The sequence below is a fragment of the Plasmodium inui genome (genome assembly GCF_000524495.1).
Source record: "Plasmodium inui San Antonio 1 unplaced genomic scaffold supercont1.6, whole genome shotgun sequence".
NCBI lineage: Eukaryota > Apicomplexa > Aconoidasida > Haemosporida > Plasmodiidae > Plasmodium > Plasmodium inui.
In genome coordinates, this window is record NW_008481840.1 from 788,955 (window position 1) to 804,103 (window position 15,149).

The following is a 15,149-nucleotide window of genomic DNA, read 5'->3' on the forward strand; positions in this document are numbered from 1 at the left end:
TGCATCGGCCTAATTGGTGACTCACCTATGGAGCGCACATCGCACAGTTGACAGTGGTAACCACATTTTGCTGGTCTCCTCAGGGGTTCTTTCGCCATGATTGCTTTCTTGCTACACCTGAATGAACTCCTGAATGACGATGGATTTCTCCGCGATCTGCCTAATGTCCGGCCTCCTCAAAAGGAGAACTTTGATTTTTTTCAGAGAAATTTGGGAAGCCTTATTTGCATCGTCCTTCCCATTATGGGAACGAGACGGCGAGTACTCATCACTGGAATCCTCTTCATCATCATCTCGTAAAAGCACATTGGTAATTTTGGTGACCTGAACTAGCCAATTCTTATTTTGATCATTTAGAAACAAAGTATAGTTACTTTTAAGTTGGTGAATTCTTCTCTTCAAAATCTCTACATCATCTGTCATCAGGTTGATAATTTCTTTTAAACGTGGCATGGGACAAGTACCCCCCCCCACCCTACTGCTACTACTAGTACTACTAGCGCCGCCACCACCATCGCCCTCCTTCATATGAAGCTCGTCCAGCTGATGCAGAATGAGGGTAGCGTTATTAATAAAGGTATTGAATGTACATTCGTTGTGTAAATACGTACTGCTTTGGTTCATCAGGAAAGTTAAAATTTTGGAGTCTAATTTATGCAATATCCTGCTGCACAGATTTTGGAAGAGATCATCTGGGAGGCATTTTTTCATCTTAAAAAGATTACTCAGGATGTACTCATGAAAAATATTATTCGTTGAGAATAAATTATATATTCTGATAGAAATGAAATGGTAAAATGCATCTAGGAAGTTACTCATCATTTTCTTTTCCAGTTGATTGAAGCTCGAAATTGTTTCTTTCAAATATTTCTTGTATTGGAAAATAGTAAGGAACTTGTTGATAGAGCAGAAGGATACATAGAGCAGACACGTCTTGCTGCATTCGCCTATCAGATCGTTTATGCTGTTCCAGTGGTACCTAAATTCGTCCTTGACAATGACAAGTAGCTCCTTCACCACCTGGTGGAGGTACTCTTCCAGGAAGCGGTCGCGGCGGGGATTGTAACTTGCCTCGTAGTTGCTTCTTCCATCGTAGGTGCTTCTTCCATCGTAGGTCCTTCCTCCCTCGTAGGTACTTCTTCCATCGTAGGTCCTTCCTCCCTCGTGGGTTTCACCTCCTCCCCCCTCGGCATGATGAAACAGAGCCATTCTCCTCGTGACCTTCTTGAGCAACTCTGTAAAAATGTGGACATACTCGCTGACGCAGTCGGCCTCCTCCAAAATGATTTTGTTCTTCAACTGCACACAACAGTTATTGGCGGCAATGTCTTTCAAAATATCAACGAGGAATTCCTTTTCGATGACTAGGAAGAAGTTTCTCATGTAGACCCCTTTCACCTCGCTTGGCCCGTCCATCCTTGATTTGAGCAGTTCCTGTATGCTGCGCTCGTTCGATTCGTACCCACCTGTACCGGTAGCTACACCCGTAGCTGCACTTGGAAGTACACCCGCATCCGCGTCGTGGCTGCTGCTGCTGCTCTCTGTCTTCTCCTCGCTGGGTGTGAACCTTTCCACATCTAACACGCGCACAAAAGTGTTGTTCAGAAAGTCGTCCAGCAGATGCTTGCAGTTGATCCCGTCATAGAGCATCCATTTATTATACAGCATGAGAACCTGGTGTATGAAATTTAAAAATGCCTTTTTTATTTCACTCTTATTTTCTTCCACATGGTACAGCTGGATGAAGTAGGCACATCTGCTCAGTATGTACAATCTGCACTCAGTGATTATTTTAAAATTTAGCTTCCTTATCACTTGTTCGCAGTTCGTTATGTTGTACAGGATGCGCTCCTTCTGCTCGCTGCTCATCATGCTGTACGTGCTGTAAAGGCTTTTTATGTATGTCTTGTCTTCATCGTGCTGTCTGTCCTCAGAGGTGAAGTAGACGCCTCCTGATGGGGCAGGGACACCCTCTGGGAGGCCTTGCCCCTGGGCCATGGGGGGGTCTCCACTAGTGCGTTTCTCACAGTATATATCGGTATTCTCATGGCTTGTTTTGAAGCTACTTTCATGGGCACCCTTACCACTGCAAACGAGAGTGTCGTGCAACGCCTGTCCCAGCACCACGCTACTCTTAAAATCCCCCTCATGAACAAACCTGAGGAACATCTTCAATATTGCGTTGCTAATCACGCACTGGTAGAAGAGGTACTTTAGTCCCCACTCCGGTTTGTCAATTTTGAAAAGGGGGCTTTTCTCATTTTGGAAGAAGGATCTAAAAAATGTGATTATGGAGCTGGCCATTTGATCGATAAATTTCATGGGGCAGTCACACCTATGATGAGAAAAATTATTTCCCCTGCTTTTTTCGTCCTTTAAATAGTCGTCAATTTTTTCCGTCAAGTTCCAGCTAATTAGTGTGTGCACAAATTCGTGGCTTTCCTTTTGGAGAAGCGAAATGTACGCTCTGTCGAAGATGACGACGCTTTTAATTTTTTCCTGGAGAGATTTGGATTTGTCTCCACTGTTGTTAATCCATAAAGCGGTGTTATTGCCATTCCTTTCAGTGGTATACACGTTGGGGGATCCACCTGGCGGCGGTTGCTTCTCCGTGTTGAATGGGAACTCGTCTTCAGCGTTAAACGAGTACTCATCATCACCATCAGCAAAATCGTTTAGGAGCTGCTCCAGCGTGTTGGTCAAAACGTTGGAAATGTTATTACCCCACGAAATGCTAGAGAGTAAGAACTGGGCTCTACTCATGTAATATTCTGTTAGTATGGGCAGAAAAAATTGAATCCCCTTAGCAATTTGTTCTTTTCCATTTTTTTTAAATAAGTGAAACTTCCTGGTAATGTCCAAAATGATACTCAACGTTTCGTCGTAATTTCTAATGACTGCACATTTCTTTGCGTAGTCAAGTCTCATTAAGCTATTTTTTAACATTACAATGTACTCCTTCTGCTTAGCCAATTTCTGTATTATCTTCATTTCGCTTATCATATGTTCAATTGCATTAGAACTTCCTTCCGTTTCTGTTTGTAAAATTTTATTTTTTGCCAACTCCGTTTTAATTGAGCACAGCTTGGAGAGATTCTCTTTCCTTATCCTTAATTCCTTCTCTGCATTCTTCTCCAATTTTCCGTTTATCTGCTTAATTTCGCGTTGACTCTCACCAATGTACGTATCGATTGTTCTATAGATCTCCTGTATGTCTATATCTTTTAATTTGTCATGTTTTAAGACAGTACTTAATAGCTTTATCTTTTCTGCGCAATGTTTTAAATTTTTATTTTCCTTTATCGTGGGCTCTATTTCGCTATCACTTGTGAATTCGTCACTCGAATCTTCTTTTCCACAGTTTGAATTCGCTTCGTCAGGACGGTAGCTACTACTATTTTGATAATAATCTGGGGAAATCCCTTTAGTGATATTCCTCCTTTTTGTTTTTTTTAACTTCCTCTTTAGGAATTCTGACAGAATTTTTTTTATATCCTCCTTTTGGTCCCTTTTGTGAGTTGTTTCCTTTTTTCCCTTATATGAATCTAGGACGCCTTTTAAAATCTTTTCTATTTTGTTCCTTTTCCCTTCCTCATTGTCTACTTTGATCTCCTTCTTCTCGTGCAGTCTGTCCCTCCTATCGAAGTAGCTTGCTATAAACATTTTTTCCTTCTTTGGCGTTGTAAAGATGTCTTTATGGATCTACCGTTCTGCGTTCATATTTCCCTTAAAGAGGACCTCGTTGAAATTGTTACTGTGTCTAATGTTTGGCGCGCTTCGAAGGTGCCTAACATATTTCGCAGTGTGGCCACGCTTGTCACATGCGTACACTCATGTGCCCCCTTACCTTCTATTGCGTTGCAGAAAAGGGGTCGTGCAAAAAAGGACTATTACTCTGACGATGATCGAATACGGGCGTCTGTATATGTCGGAAGAAGTGCTCCCTTTGTTTTTTCTTTTTCTTTGCGGAGGGAGGTCGCCCTAAACGGGGGACCATTCCTTTGCATGTATGATCAAAGCGCTATATAAGAAGCATAGGTACACGATAAAATGGAATTAAAAAAAAAAAAAATCATCACCGAGAGGTGGCGCAGCAAAAGGTGATCACGTTCTTATTGTGCGAAGCCTCATCGCTGCGTGGGCTGGGGAGCAATTTTTTTTTTTTGACTCCATTTTGGCCTCTTCTTCGCGCTTTTTTCAATCGAGTCGCCCCCCCATCCTGGTGTGTTCACTAATTAAAAAAAATATATGCAAAAGAGCTAGTGGGATAAAACTCGAATTGACAACTTCCGTTCATTGTCTCACCGGTTCGTTATAGCACCTTTTTTGTCGGCAGCGCAAGTCCGGTACGATACATATTCCCTGTGAACCGCCCCTCACACTTTGCTTATATTATTTCCAGAGTGATCCATTGGTGAAAAAACACGCGCATGGAAGTGAATATCAGAGAATGACTTCAGCGCCCGAGCGGCGATTTTTACAAATCCTTTTATTAGTGTTGTTACTTTGCTGCTTTGTTACATAATTCTTTTTTCTTTTTTTTTTTTTCCTGTGCCAATTTGTTCTCGAATAGTTCACCCTTCCCGTTTGTGTTGCACGCATGGAGGCCACAGAATAAAATCACTGGTGGACGACGGTCACCTATCCTGAGAGTTCATGGTACCCACAAGTGGCCGTTTATTTTTTGAATGCATTTCCCGTAATTAAGTTTATACCCCTATATTTTGTGCATCCTTTGGAACAGTAATTAATAATGTCTACATTTTTTCCAGTTAAGCATAGTTAAAAAAAAAAAAAAAGAAGAGACGCTTCATCTCCTTCGCATGTTAACGTTATGGAAGTTTAAAATTAGCGTTAACTGAATGTTGCCACCTCACTAAAATTGTTATTGATTACTTGTCATTTTTTTTTTCCCTTATCGAACTTTGTATCTTCTTTTTTTTTTTTTTTTCTTTGCCGCACGTGAAAAAATGATAGAAATATTTGGTTCGCTGGCTTTAGCCTTTACGCTTTTATTGGCTGTGGTTCTCGCTCAGATAACCGCTCTTATGAGAAAAAAGAAATTAATCATCGACAGAAAAGGAGAGCTGAGCAACAAGTACCAAATCGATTTTGATTTAATTGCGCAACGAATGAAACGTAAGAATGTAATAAATGTCGATGACATAAGTGATGAGGAATTGTTAGTCATTTTGTTCACCGCGAAGAAGTTTGAGTCTTTGCTAAAAAATAAGGAGGACACAAAGTTCCTGGACAATAAAGTCTTCTGTAGTATCTTCCTGGAACCTAGTACAAGAACGAGATGTTCCTTCGACTCGGCAATTTTGAGACTGGGTTCGAAGGTGATAAATATTACGGACATGAATTCCACGTCGTTTTACAAGGGGGAAACTGTCCAGGATGCGTTCACAATTTTGGCGAAATACGTGGACGGGATTATATACCGGGATCCCTCGAATGTAAGTCGGGTTGGTGCGCTTTTTGCGCAGTCGATTTGTGTGAGCCCCATTGTGTATACATCCAAGCTATGACTAAAAGGAAACGGCCCCCTATAGTTCCTACTCTAGGAGACAATACTCCGACGTTGAGCATCACCCTATGCTGCTCTCTTTGCGCGTATGTTTTTCACCTATACAATTTATACACATTTACACACCTACTCATGAATCCATTGCTGCCATTTTCGACAGAACAATGTGGACCTCGCCGTCGCCTCGTCCGACAAGCCAATCATCAACGCGGGAAATGGCACAGGGGAACACCCGACGCAGTCACTACTAGACTTTTACACCATATACAATTTCTTCCCACAAATTTTGAAAAGAGACATCAACCAAAAAATAAACGTCGCCTTTGTTGGAGATTTAAAAAATGGAAGGACTGTCCACTCGCTTAGCAAATTACTTAGCAAATATAATGTCAATTTTAATTTCATATCATGCAAGTCGCTGGATATTCCCGAAAATATTGTCCACATTATAACGAACAATTTGAAAAGGAACAATTTCTACAATGAAAATTCTATCAGAAAATATGACAATTTGGAGAAAGGATTAAAAGACGTGCATGTGATATACATGACGCGGATACAGAAGGAGAGGTTTACGGACTTGAACGAGTACAATGCATATAAGGACGCCTTCATTCTGGATAACCAGGTTTTGAAGAATACCAGGATGGATACAAAGGTATGTACCAGCTTTTCCTTGCGCACACACTTGTTAAAGGCGACTATATTTGTTTGAGTTTTGAAAAAATTCAGAGCGAAACAGAAGGAGCTCCTCGAAAAAAAAGGAAACCGCTGCCGTTTCAGCGGTGTCAAAAATGAGGCGTGCCTTTTTTAAAGCTGCTCTGTTCATGCCCATTAAGATGGCGTAGAATAGGTGTATTTTCGGCGCATTGAAATATTTCACCTTTTTGGCATATTTCTTCCCTTTTTTTTCCCCCTTTTTCAGGTCCTGCACCCCCTTCCCAGGGTTAACGAAATAAAAGTCGAAGTTGATAACAATCCCAAAAGTGTGTACTTTTTGCAGGCCGAAAACGGGTTGTATGTGAGGATGGCCCTGCTGTATCTCATTTTTTCGTAAAATGGCTAGCTGCAAAAAACAAAAAAGAAATGCAACAAAGGAAAGCGAAAAAAGAAATGCAACAAAAAAAAAAGCGACAAGAGCAGCATGCCCATTTTGGCTTTTTTCTCCAGAACATTCCTTTTTTAATTGCCTCCGTTGATTATCCACAACTTAGTGGATAATTAACTACTATGTGTGTACATCTTGGCCTACTATTTTTCTCGTTTCATACATTTTTATGTATATAATTTGGGGCGTGTAATTCAGTTTCATACACGTTTTTCCCCCTTGCTTGAATTATTTATGCCTACAGTTATTAGCAGTAGAGAATAATTCACTTTAAAAAGAAAAGCTCACCTTTTTTGCATTTATGAAATGCTGTAAAGGTGCCACCATTTTTGTGAAGAAGACAGTAGCACAGGGATGCCCCTCTTATCTAGTTCCCTTTTTTTTTTTTTGTGTGCAAGGGGGGAATTATTTACTTTTGTAATATTTTCTTTTTTTCTTTATTTTCCCCCCCGTTGTAATACATCCCCTTTTGCGCGCGCGCATTTATACGTGCCTATTAGCACTCCACACGGTGCCACTTTCCACCCACCCTTGTCCCTCTCGACCATCATTGCAGAAGTCTCCTCATTGGCTTCCTTTCACTCAATAGGAGGAGCGCTTTAAAATGTAAACTGGTCTAATTATTTATGTAAAATATAGGCAATTATATGACCCATGTGTGCGAAGGTATAAAAAACTTACACAGCGTGCATACGTGCATAAACAGGCCCATCCAACACATAACATTGTTCACTTAAGGGGAAATTACCGTCTTGTTTTTTAAAAAGGGATAACTGCAAAGGTAATGGTTTCCGTTCGCGGGTGATCTCTCCGTAATCACGTTTTTATGTCTAGGGGCGTAATAGGCCCGATATGTAAATGGTAAGAAGAGAATTTCGCTGCTTTGCCGTTTTCTCATTACTTTTTTTGTGCTTTTTTAGAAAGGAAAAATTTGATAATTCGGGATTGAAAAAAAGGCAGACATTTGAATGAGCTCATCATCCGCATTTTCGTGCAGGACGGGTAAAGTAAAATAAACAGAGGAGGAAATATTTCCAGCGTGTAAAAAGGATAGGATCGTTCCTTTTCCAACACACATAGGTATGCACTATACGTGCGCTCGAATTGCTAACGCGATTTAATTAAATACACACCTTGATTAGTGTATGCCTGCGGGCAGATTCTCCATTTTCGAATTGATTCCCAAACCTTGTCATCAATTTGGTGCATTTTGCAAAAAAAAAAAAAAAACAACTGCTATGTGTTCTACGTCGGGAAAACGTAGGATCGAAAAAGAGAGATTCATGGAGCGACAGAAAGAGCCTTTTCGGCACGTATGTGTTTACCTACACAAATACAAACACGCCTATTTTCTAGCCACTTACCTCCCATCCAAGGCACAATTTCTGTTCTAATTCGTCAAAAATGCCCCGGTGAGGCTATGTCCCCACTTTGTCGCACGAAGCTGTGTGCTTATTGTGAGCCTGCATTGGTATAACACAGATGTATGCACTAAATGTATAACCTCTGTGTTGAAAAAATTGCCTCTCTGTTTCGCCGTCCCCGTTAGACGTAGTGATCGTGCTAGCGAACCGAGTAGCTTAGCCCAGTGTTTCAAATGTTATGTTTTATTTTTGCTCTTACTGAGGTTTTCTCCGCATCCTCTTTACGGCTAAAAGTTGTACAACTTTTGCCTCACTGCGTTGGTTAATAGTGATAAGGAAAAACTCCCATCACTATTAGCCATTTAGAAAAAATATTAAAAAAAAATAAATAAATAAAAATACATTTTATGCAGCTTGGTAGTGTATATATGTATATGCCCGTTTATTTTATTTTTTTTTTTGTTTTTTGTTATTCACCAGTTAACGTTTCTCCAAAATTGTGATTTTTTTTTTTTCACAGTTTGTCAAAAAGCAAGAAAAAGGGAAGCCCCCCCAGAATTGCTAATATATTGAATTTTTTTTCGTAAAAATGGTATTGTTAACAATTTGACGATGTTTACCTGTCATGTCCCCATGAACAAGCAAACGTGTATTACGTATGCATCCGTACGTATGTAACCTTCGCCTTGCATCAATCCTGCGCCTTCTTCCTTCCATCCGTGCATAGATCCTTCCGCCCATCCATACATATAACCCGCGTATCGGTCGATGCTAATAAACCCCACTTTTTTGGGTAGCACATAATTATGCGAACGACAAGGACGTGTTCATGGGATTCATGCCTTCTAAGCTTTTTTCTTTTTTCTTTCTCACCCTTGCGACAAACGAAGAAATTGAAACTGTGCTAATGGTCACATGGTATGCATAAGTATCTTTTTACATGTTTGAAAAAGTTTATAGAGAAAGCTAAATGTTTCGTGTAGTGTTATGTACTCATTCACATACGGATTTGCGTGATCATACGTATGTTCAGTTCCTCCTACACGTGTTTTTGCAGAAGTTCATCGCATATAGTTAATGATCACGAATTATGCTTTCCTTTTTGAATTAAAGTTTATATCTTCTCAATTTATGTTACTTTCTTTCTTTTCTTCTTTTTTCTTTTTTTTTTTCCTTTTTTTTGCATATTATGTGTTATGCTTTTATGTATAAAAGGAAGCCTCACTTTTTTTTTTTTCCCCTCTCAATTTTGTGTCATACATTTTTGCTCAAATAATTTTAAAAAAGTTTTGTCTATTTTGTTTAATTTTCTTTTAACGTTAGTTTAATTAAATGAGAGAATAAAATGAGGATACTGAAGTGCTATAGCTGTATGTGTGATCGCTTGTAATTTTTACGTTAAGTTCTATATGTGTAAAAACACAAAGTGGTGAATTTTCCCGACAAAAGAGGGAATATATAAAGAAAGGGGAAAAGGAGCTGGCATTTTTTTACAGTTAATGAGAAAATAGGAATTATTTACATTCAGCGCATCTTAGAAGACGGATTGGTGGACTTTACGGGCTAGCTGAGCGAAGCGCGAACCGGGGAAAAGGGAAAAAATACAAAAAAAAAAAGTCAAATTGCAGTTAAATTGGTGTAAAGTGTAAAGCAGGCAAGGCCAAGGACACACTGAACGCCATGCGCACATGGACAAATTAAAAACACAATAAAGGGAGAAGCCCAGACAGGTGTACCAAATTGAATGATACGTACTTTTACCATTTGGCCCATTAACACACCCTCGCGGCACGCCCCATGTGTGCGGAGTTTGTTCACGAGAAACATGAGTTCCGGTTTGTACATATAGACATAAAAACAAACAAGTGCGTTTTTCCTTTTTGATGCATTCGCGCCCAGGTGGTTTTGCAGAAGGTGTAATGTTCGGAATTGGTAGGATTGTCTGTGTGCCTATAGAAGCGCGAGTGTGTGTGAAGAAAGCACACGGAGGAGGGAAGCGAGTGAAAGGTTCAGCTTGAACAGTAGGGGGGTGGGATCGTCCGCAAAGCGTAGAAAGGCGTACGAGGCGCATTCACAACAGTAACCGAAACGACATTCACAGCGTCAAGCACAACATCAACCGCAACGCCAGTCGCAAACGTGTACCCAAGCAAATGTGCATACGCAGACGAATCACTTGCGCATAAACATGCCCACACACGTGTCTCCATACGCACACGCGCATAGGTAAAATGACACCCCAGGAAAGCGTATGCTTCGATGTAGAGTACCATGGAGATCTGTGCCATGTACAAATTGGGGATGTAGAACCAAGGAAGGATGTAGGACGTGTTGGAAGAAATGATGCGTCGATTTTAATAGCTCCCCCCCAAATGAAGTGTATCTACTTGTGCAAATGTAACGATTCGCGTGGCGATCACGACAGAGACAATTTCGGTGAAGGAAAGAACCACATCTCCATCCTGCGAATCGGTAAAGAAGTTAAAAAGGATTTGATGAGAAATAACTATGCAATGAGAAGTGCAGAATTCGGAAAGGTAGATAACAGAAGGTGTAAAAAGGTCATTAGTGAAAAGGGCTTCCAGAGCATCGATGAGGATAGCAGAGAACGTGTTAGATTCTGCGAGGTGTGCCACCATGCTTGTACTATTGCAGAATACAGTGCCCCCGGTAGATCTAAGGACTCAGAGGAATATCTACAGGGGGAACGTCGTACCCAAAAGGGAATGAAGGTACCCATCCACGAGTGTAACAGCTTGATACATCAGCACAGAAAAGGTAGCAGTAGTAATTGCCCAGGAGGGAATGCCATATTGAAATACCCGAAAAAAGGGAAGATGAAGAAGAAAAAAAAAAAGAAAAGAAAGGAAAAGTCAAATGGAAATATCACTATTCGGGTTGCTGAAACATCCAAAATGGCATCACTTTTGTATAAAAGAAATTTGCATCGGAGGAATGATAAAAATTTGAGCAATGACAATGTGGTGATTCCCTCCTCAGGAGAAGAAAAAAATGAAAATGTGATAGAATTATCAAAGGGGAAGCCTGTCAACGGTTTAGAAGGGGAAATAAGAATCAGCAGCTATGGGAAAGAAAACGCACTTAAAAAGAAGTCGATGCTGAGCTGCAAAAAGGGGAGAAAAGTTTTTAGGTCCCATTTAAAGCTACACAGACTCAAGTGCCGTAGTATGAAGATAATAGAAAAGTTAAAAGACGCAATGATAAAGGAAAATATAGCTTACAACAAGAGAAGGATGACTCGAAACGGGGGTCACGACGGCGGGAGTTCTCTTTCCATCAGGGGGGAGGAAGTGGGCCCTGTCGATAAAGGTGATACTGATGAGGGTGCTCTTGATAATGATAAGGGTAAGCCTGATAATCATAAGGGTTATCTTAATAATGATAAGGGTCATCTTGATAATTACCCTAGTCATGCAAATAGGGACCGAGTGGGAAGGGGCCTCTTTGCCAAGCGAACAAAAAAAGGCACCTTCCTGGACGAAGCAGATTGTTTAGTATACAAATTTCGAAGGACACTAAGGAGATACGTGAAAAAAGATCTAGATAAAAAAATTATGATTCTGGAGAATCTCCTTCAGGCGAAAAGAAACATAGCGAATGAGAAAATGGTACACACCTTTATAGTTCCATCCATGTCAGATCGTGCCCATAGAAATATTTCTAATTATTGCAGTTATGTAGATAAATATGTGAGGAAGTTTTTCGACTCCTACTTCGTCACGCTAGTTAATCAATTTTTTAATAATTACTTTTTTCACCATAAGAGGAAATGTGTAAAAAATTACGCTGGTAGTTTTGGGGCCAGGGGAGGGAACCTCGATGGTGAAACCGCTTCTCATCATGAACCTTTTTGTCACTCCAGATATAGCACCAAGAATGATAATGTGGCATGCAATAAGGTCATCTGTTCCTCGTGCCTTGACATAAGTAAGGCAAATTCGGCGCCTTCCAGTGGGAAAGAAGATACCTCCAGGGAGGTTAAGAACATGGCACAGGGGAGAAACTCTTTCCCTATTTTCTCCCTTCCCAATGTAAATCGCAACCCAATTGAGGGACATGGCAGTGCTGGAAGAGATCCTTCCTCTAGTTACCTAAACAAGTGCTGTAATGGGGAATCATCGGTTGTGGAGCCCCCGAAGGGGAGTAACCCATCTGGCAGCGTCTTGAATAGGTTGCATGTCGAGCCTTTCCAGAAGGACAGAAACTTCAGAGTTAGTGCAAATTCTAAGAGGAGAAATTCCCCGTGTGGTGAGGTGAAGCCTCGTGCAGCAGATTACCCGCGGGAGAGGGGTAGCATGGGTGGAGAGCGGACCCAAGGGCGCGTCTGCGGCTGCAACGACACAAGTGCGGATAGCGGCGGGAGTGGCAGCGGGAATGGCACTGGGAATAGCGGTGGTAATGGCAGTGGGAATGGCAGCGGGTGTAGCAATGGGAATAGTAGTGGAAACAGCAGGGGCAGTCGCAGCAAGGAAAACGGAGGCAGCAAAGAAAACGACGGCAACAGCGAGGACAACAATGAGGACCACAATGAGGACAACAATGACGACAGTGGAAACGATAGCAGCAATGAGAGCAGCAACGATAGCGGTAAGGACAATGCAAAGGAGAAAGACACAAAGGGTAACAACCGAGGGAGGGATGAACACCCGGACGAACCAAAGGAGAAAAGCGGCTTGAGTACACACAATAACGAACACGAAAATTATTACAAGCTGATTAGAGAAATTGAGTCTTTGGAAAACAATGAAAATGCGAAAGAGAGCACCTCGGTGAACAAAAAGGATTCAATAGATACAGTTCCAGGAGGGGATGAACAAAAGGAGAGATCGGCAGGAGATGATAATTGCCAAATCAAATTAGACACAGGAACAATGGAGAAGGAAGAGGATGCGAGCATGAAATTGGAGCGCAGTGGGGAAGACAATCAATTATTAAACATAAATCAAATGATAATTCACACCAGCAGTTATGTTAGTCAGCCGTTGAAATTGCCCCTTCTACCGGAGATGAGTCACCCGAATTCGTATTCGTCTCTTTCCCCTCGCAACAACACCTGTGGGAGTAGCAGTAGTAGCAGCAGCAGTGGAAGTAGCGGCAATGGTGGTATCGGCAGTGGTGGTAGCGGCAATGGTGGTAGCGGCAGTGGTGGTAGCGGTAGTGGTGGTAGCGGTAAGAGCAGTGGGAGCTGTAATAACCAGGGAGGAGGTAAAAACAACACCAATCAACTAAATGACCCTGATTTTGAAGAAGCATGTGACATTAGACTAATGAACACCCCGGAGAATATGAAATTTTCGCAGTCTCCTCCGACAAGCTCCCTACATGCATCGTCCCTACATCTAACCGATGTGAATGAATTAGTCCTTTCGCCCAATCAGCAGATATATTCGAATAGCCCATTAAAGTCGCCCAACAGCACGCCCCTTACCCCCGCGTCTCCCATTTTTGATTCCAACTATAATGAAGAGAACATGGAAAAGGTGAACTCCAATTATCTCGTTTCGTCCCCCTATAGAAATGACATTTTCTCTGAATTTGATATGCTGGGATCATTTTTTGAATCACTCGATGAATTGGAAAATAAGAGTGACTACACGGAGAGTAGCAGTAATGAGAACTCCAAATTTAGTCACGACTTTTCGCTAGATATGTGTGATTCGAAAAAAGGGAAAAAGGAAAACATACGAAAGGATGAAGTCATTTATAATTTTAAGAGGGACAATTATAAGAGGGTATTCCATGGATGGTGCAATAAAGGAAAACACGAATTGAACTACGACAATAAAAAGTTCAACTCTATTATGGAGTGGATAAATTATATAGAGGAGCTCATGTCCCATGAGGGGCAGAATGATAACAAGGGTGACGAGGAGGAACAGCCACAGTCGCATCAGGACCAGCACATGGGGGGAGTACTGGGAGCAGAGATTGGAGAACAAATGGGAGGACAGCTGAGAGAACCGCTGCAGGAGGAACAGTGCGACCTGCACGAGATGGAGCATGAACTGGAGCACGAACCGCAGCAGGAGGATATTATCAAAATTGGCATGAACCCTAACTTTTTTAATAACGAGGAAAATGTCTACCAGGTGGGTAATAGCGCGTTTCGCAGTGATGAGTACATGCCCATGGGGGAAGAAAACGAAGGGGGCATCGGGGAAGTTAACTACGGAGGTAGTGGCGAGGTGGACTACTCGGTTAACAGCGGGGTGGACTACCTGGTGAGCAGAGGTGTCGATTACATGGTTAGCAGCATGGCTGACTATGCCGTCAGCGGAGGTGGGGCCGACTGTGCTAATGGCCAGGGAGAGTATTACAAAGACAGTGGAGATAGCGGCGCCCTGAAAGAAGAGAACAAGTGTGACAATTTATTAGCTAGCCAAAATGTAAATGTGATGATGAGCACCCCCGAACAGTGCAACAATTCCTTCCTAGCAGATAATTTAAATGCTTACCAGCCGAATCAGAGCGGATCAGGAGAGGGAGGAATGAGCAGCCCGCATAATCACTGTGATCTTCTCTCCTCGTCATTAATAAAGCCAAGTTATGATGCCAATCCGTGCATAAGTAATTTCGGGGGGGAACAGAATTTGCTATCCGAGTACAACAACGCGGAGGATAACATCACCTACTGTAATAATGACACCCGGCAGGAGGCACCCGGTGATTATTTTCTCCCCTCAACGTTAAACGGAGCGCAGATTGAGAGCGGCTCCTTTGGTGTGGGCAGCAGTGGCTTTGTGTGGAACAATGGCGCAAGTGGGGCCGAGGGAAACGCTGCAGGAAACATCGCCGGAGACGTAGCAAACGTAGGAGACGCTGCGGATAACCGTGCGGGGAATCACCACGCCCACGTGCACCACCCCCTCGGCACGGAGAGCACCCTTTTGGGCCTGGACGATGCGCAAAATGTTGGGACGAAGAATGAAAAGGACACGACTGACAATAGCACGCCTTCGTCCAACTGTGCTCATGTCCCAGATCCATGGCTGGCTCAGTGAGAGGGTGAAGTTTTGGCAAAGCGCCTGCTCCTTTCCACGCGCCAGTTATATTAACCCTGTCATGTTGTAGCAATCCTTGGTCTCTCTTGGGGTTGCTTCAAGCACGTCCTCGCCCCTGTCGTGGT

At 42.2% G+C, this 15,149-nt stretch overlaps 3 protein-coding genes across 3 annotated transcripts; 2 read left to right on the forward strand and 1 right to left on the reverse strand.

The window, feature by feature from the left end:
• Positions 1 to 111: 111 nt before the first annotated feature.
• C922_01933 (hypothetical protein) lies at positions 112 to 3,663 on the reverse strand (the record flags this gene model as incomplete). The annotated part of the gene is made up of 1 exon (XM_008817532.1): positions 112 to 3,663. The coding sequence occupies one exon, from the start codon at positions 3,661 to 3,663 to the stop codon at positions 112 to 114; it is 3,552 nt and encodes a 1,183-aa protein (XP_008815754.1).
• A 1,307-nt stretch (positions 3,664 to 4,970) lies between these two features.
• Positions 4,971 to 6,587, forward strand: C922_01934 (aspartate carbamoyltransferase; the record flags this gene model as incomplete). The annotated part of the gene is made up of 3 exons (XM_008817533.1): positions 4,971 to 5,459; positions 5,691 to 6,188; positions 6,456 to 6,587. 3 exons carry the CDS (start codon positions 4,971 to 4,973, stop codon positions 6,585 to 6,587), a joined length of 1,119 nt encoding a protein of 372 aa, XP_008815755.1.
• A 3,646-nt stretch (positions 6,588 to 10,233) lies between these two features.
• Positions 10,234 to 15,024, forward strand: C922_01935 (hypothetical protein; the record flags this gene model as incomplete). Its single annotated transcript, XM_008817534.1, has 1 exon — positions 10,234 to 15,024. The coding sequence occupies one exon, from the start codon at positions 10,234 to 10,236 to the stop codon at positions 15,022 to 15,024; it is 4,791 nt and encodes a 1,596-aa protein (XP_008815756.1).
• Between the last annotated feature and the right edge of the window lie 125 nt (positions 15,025 to 15,149).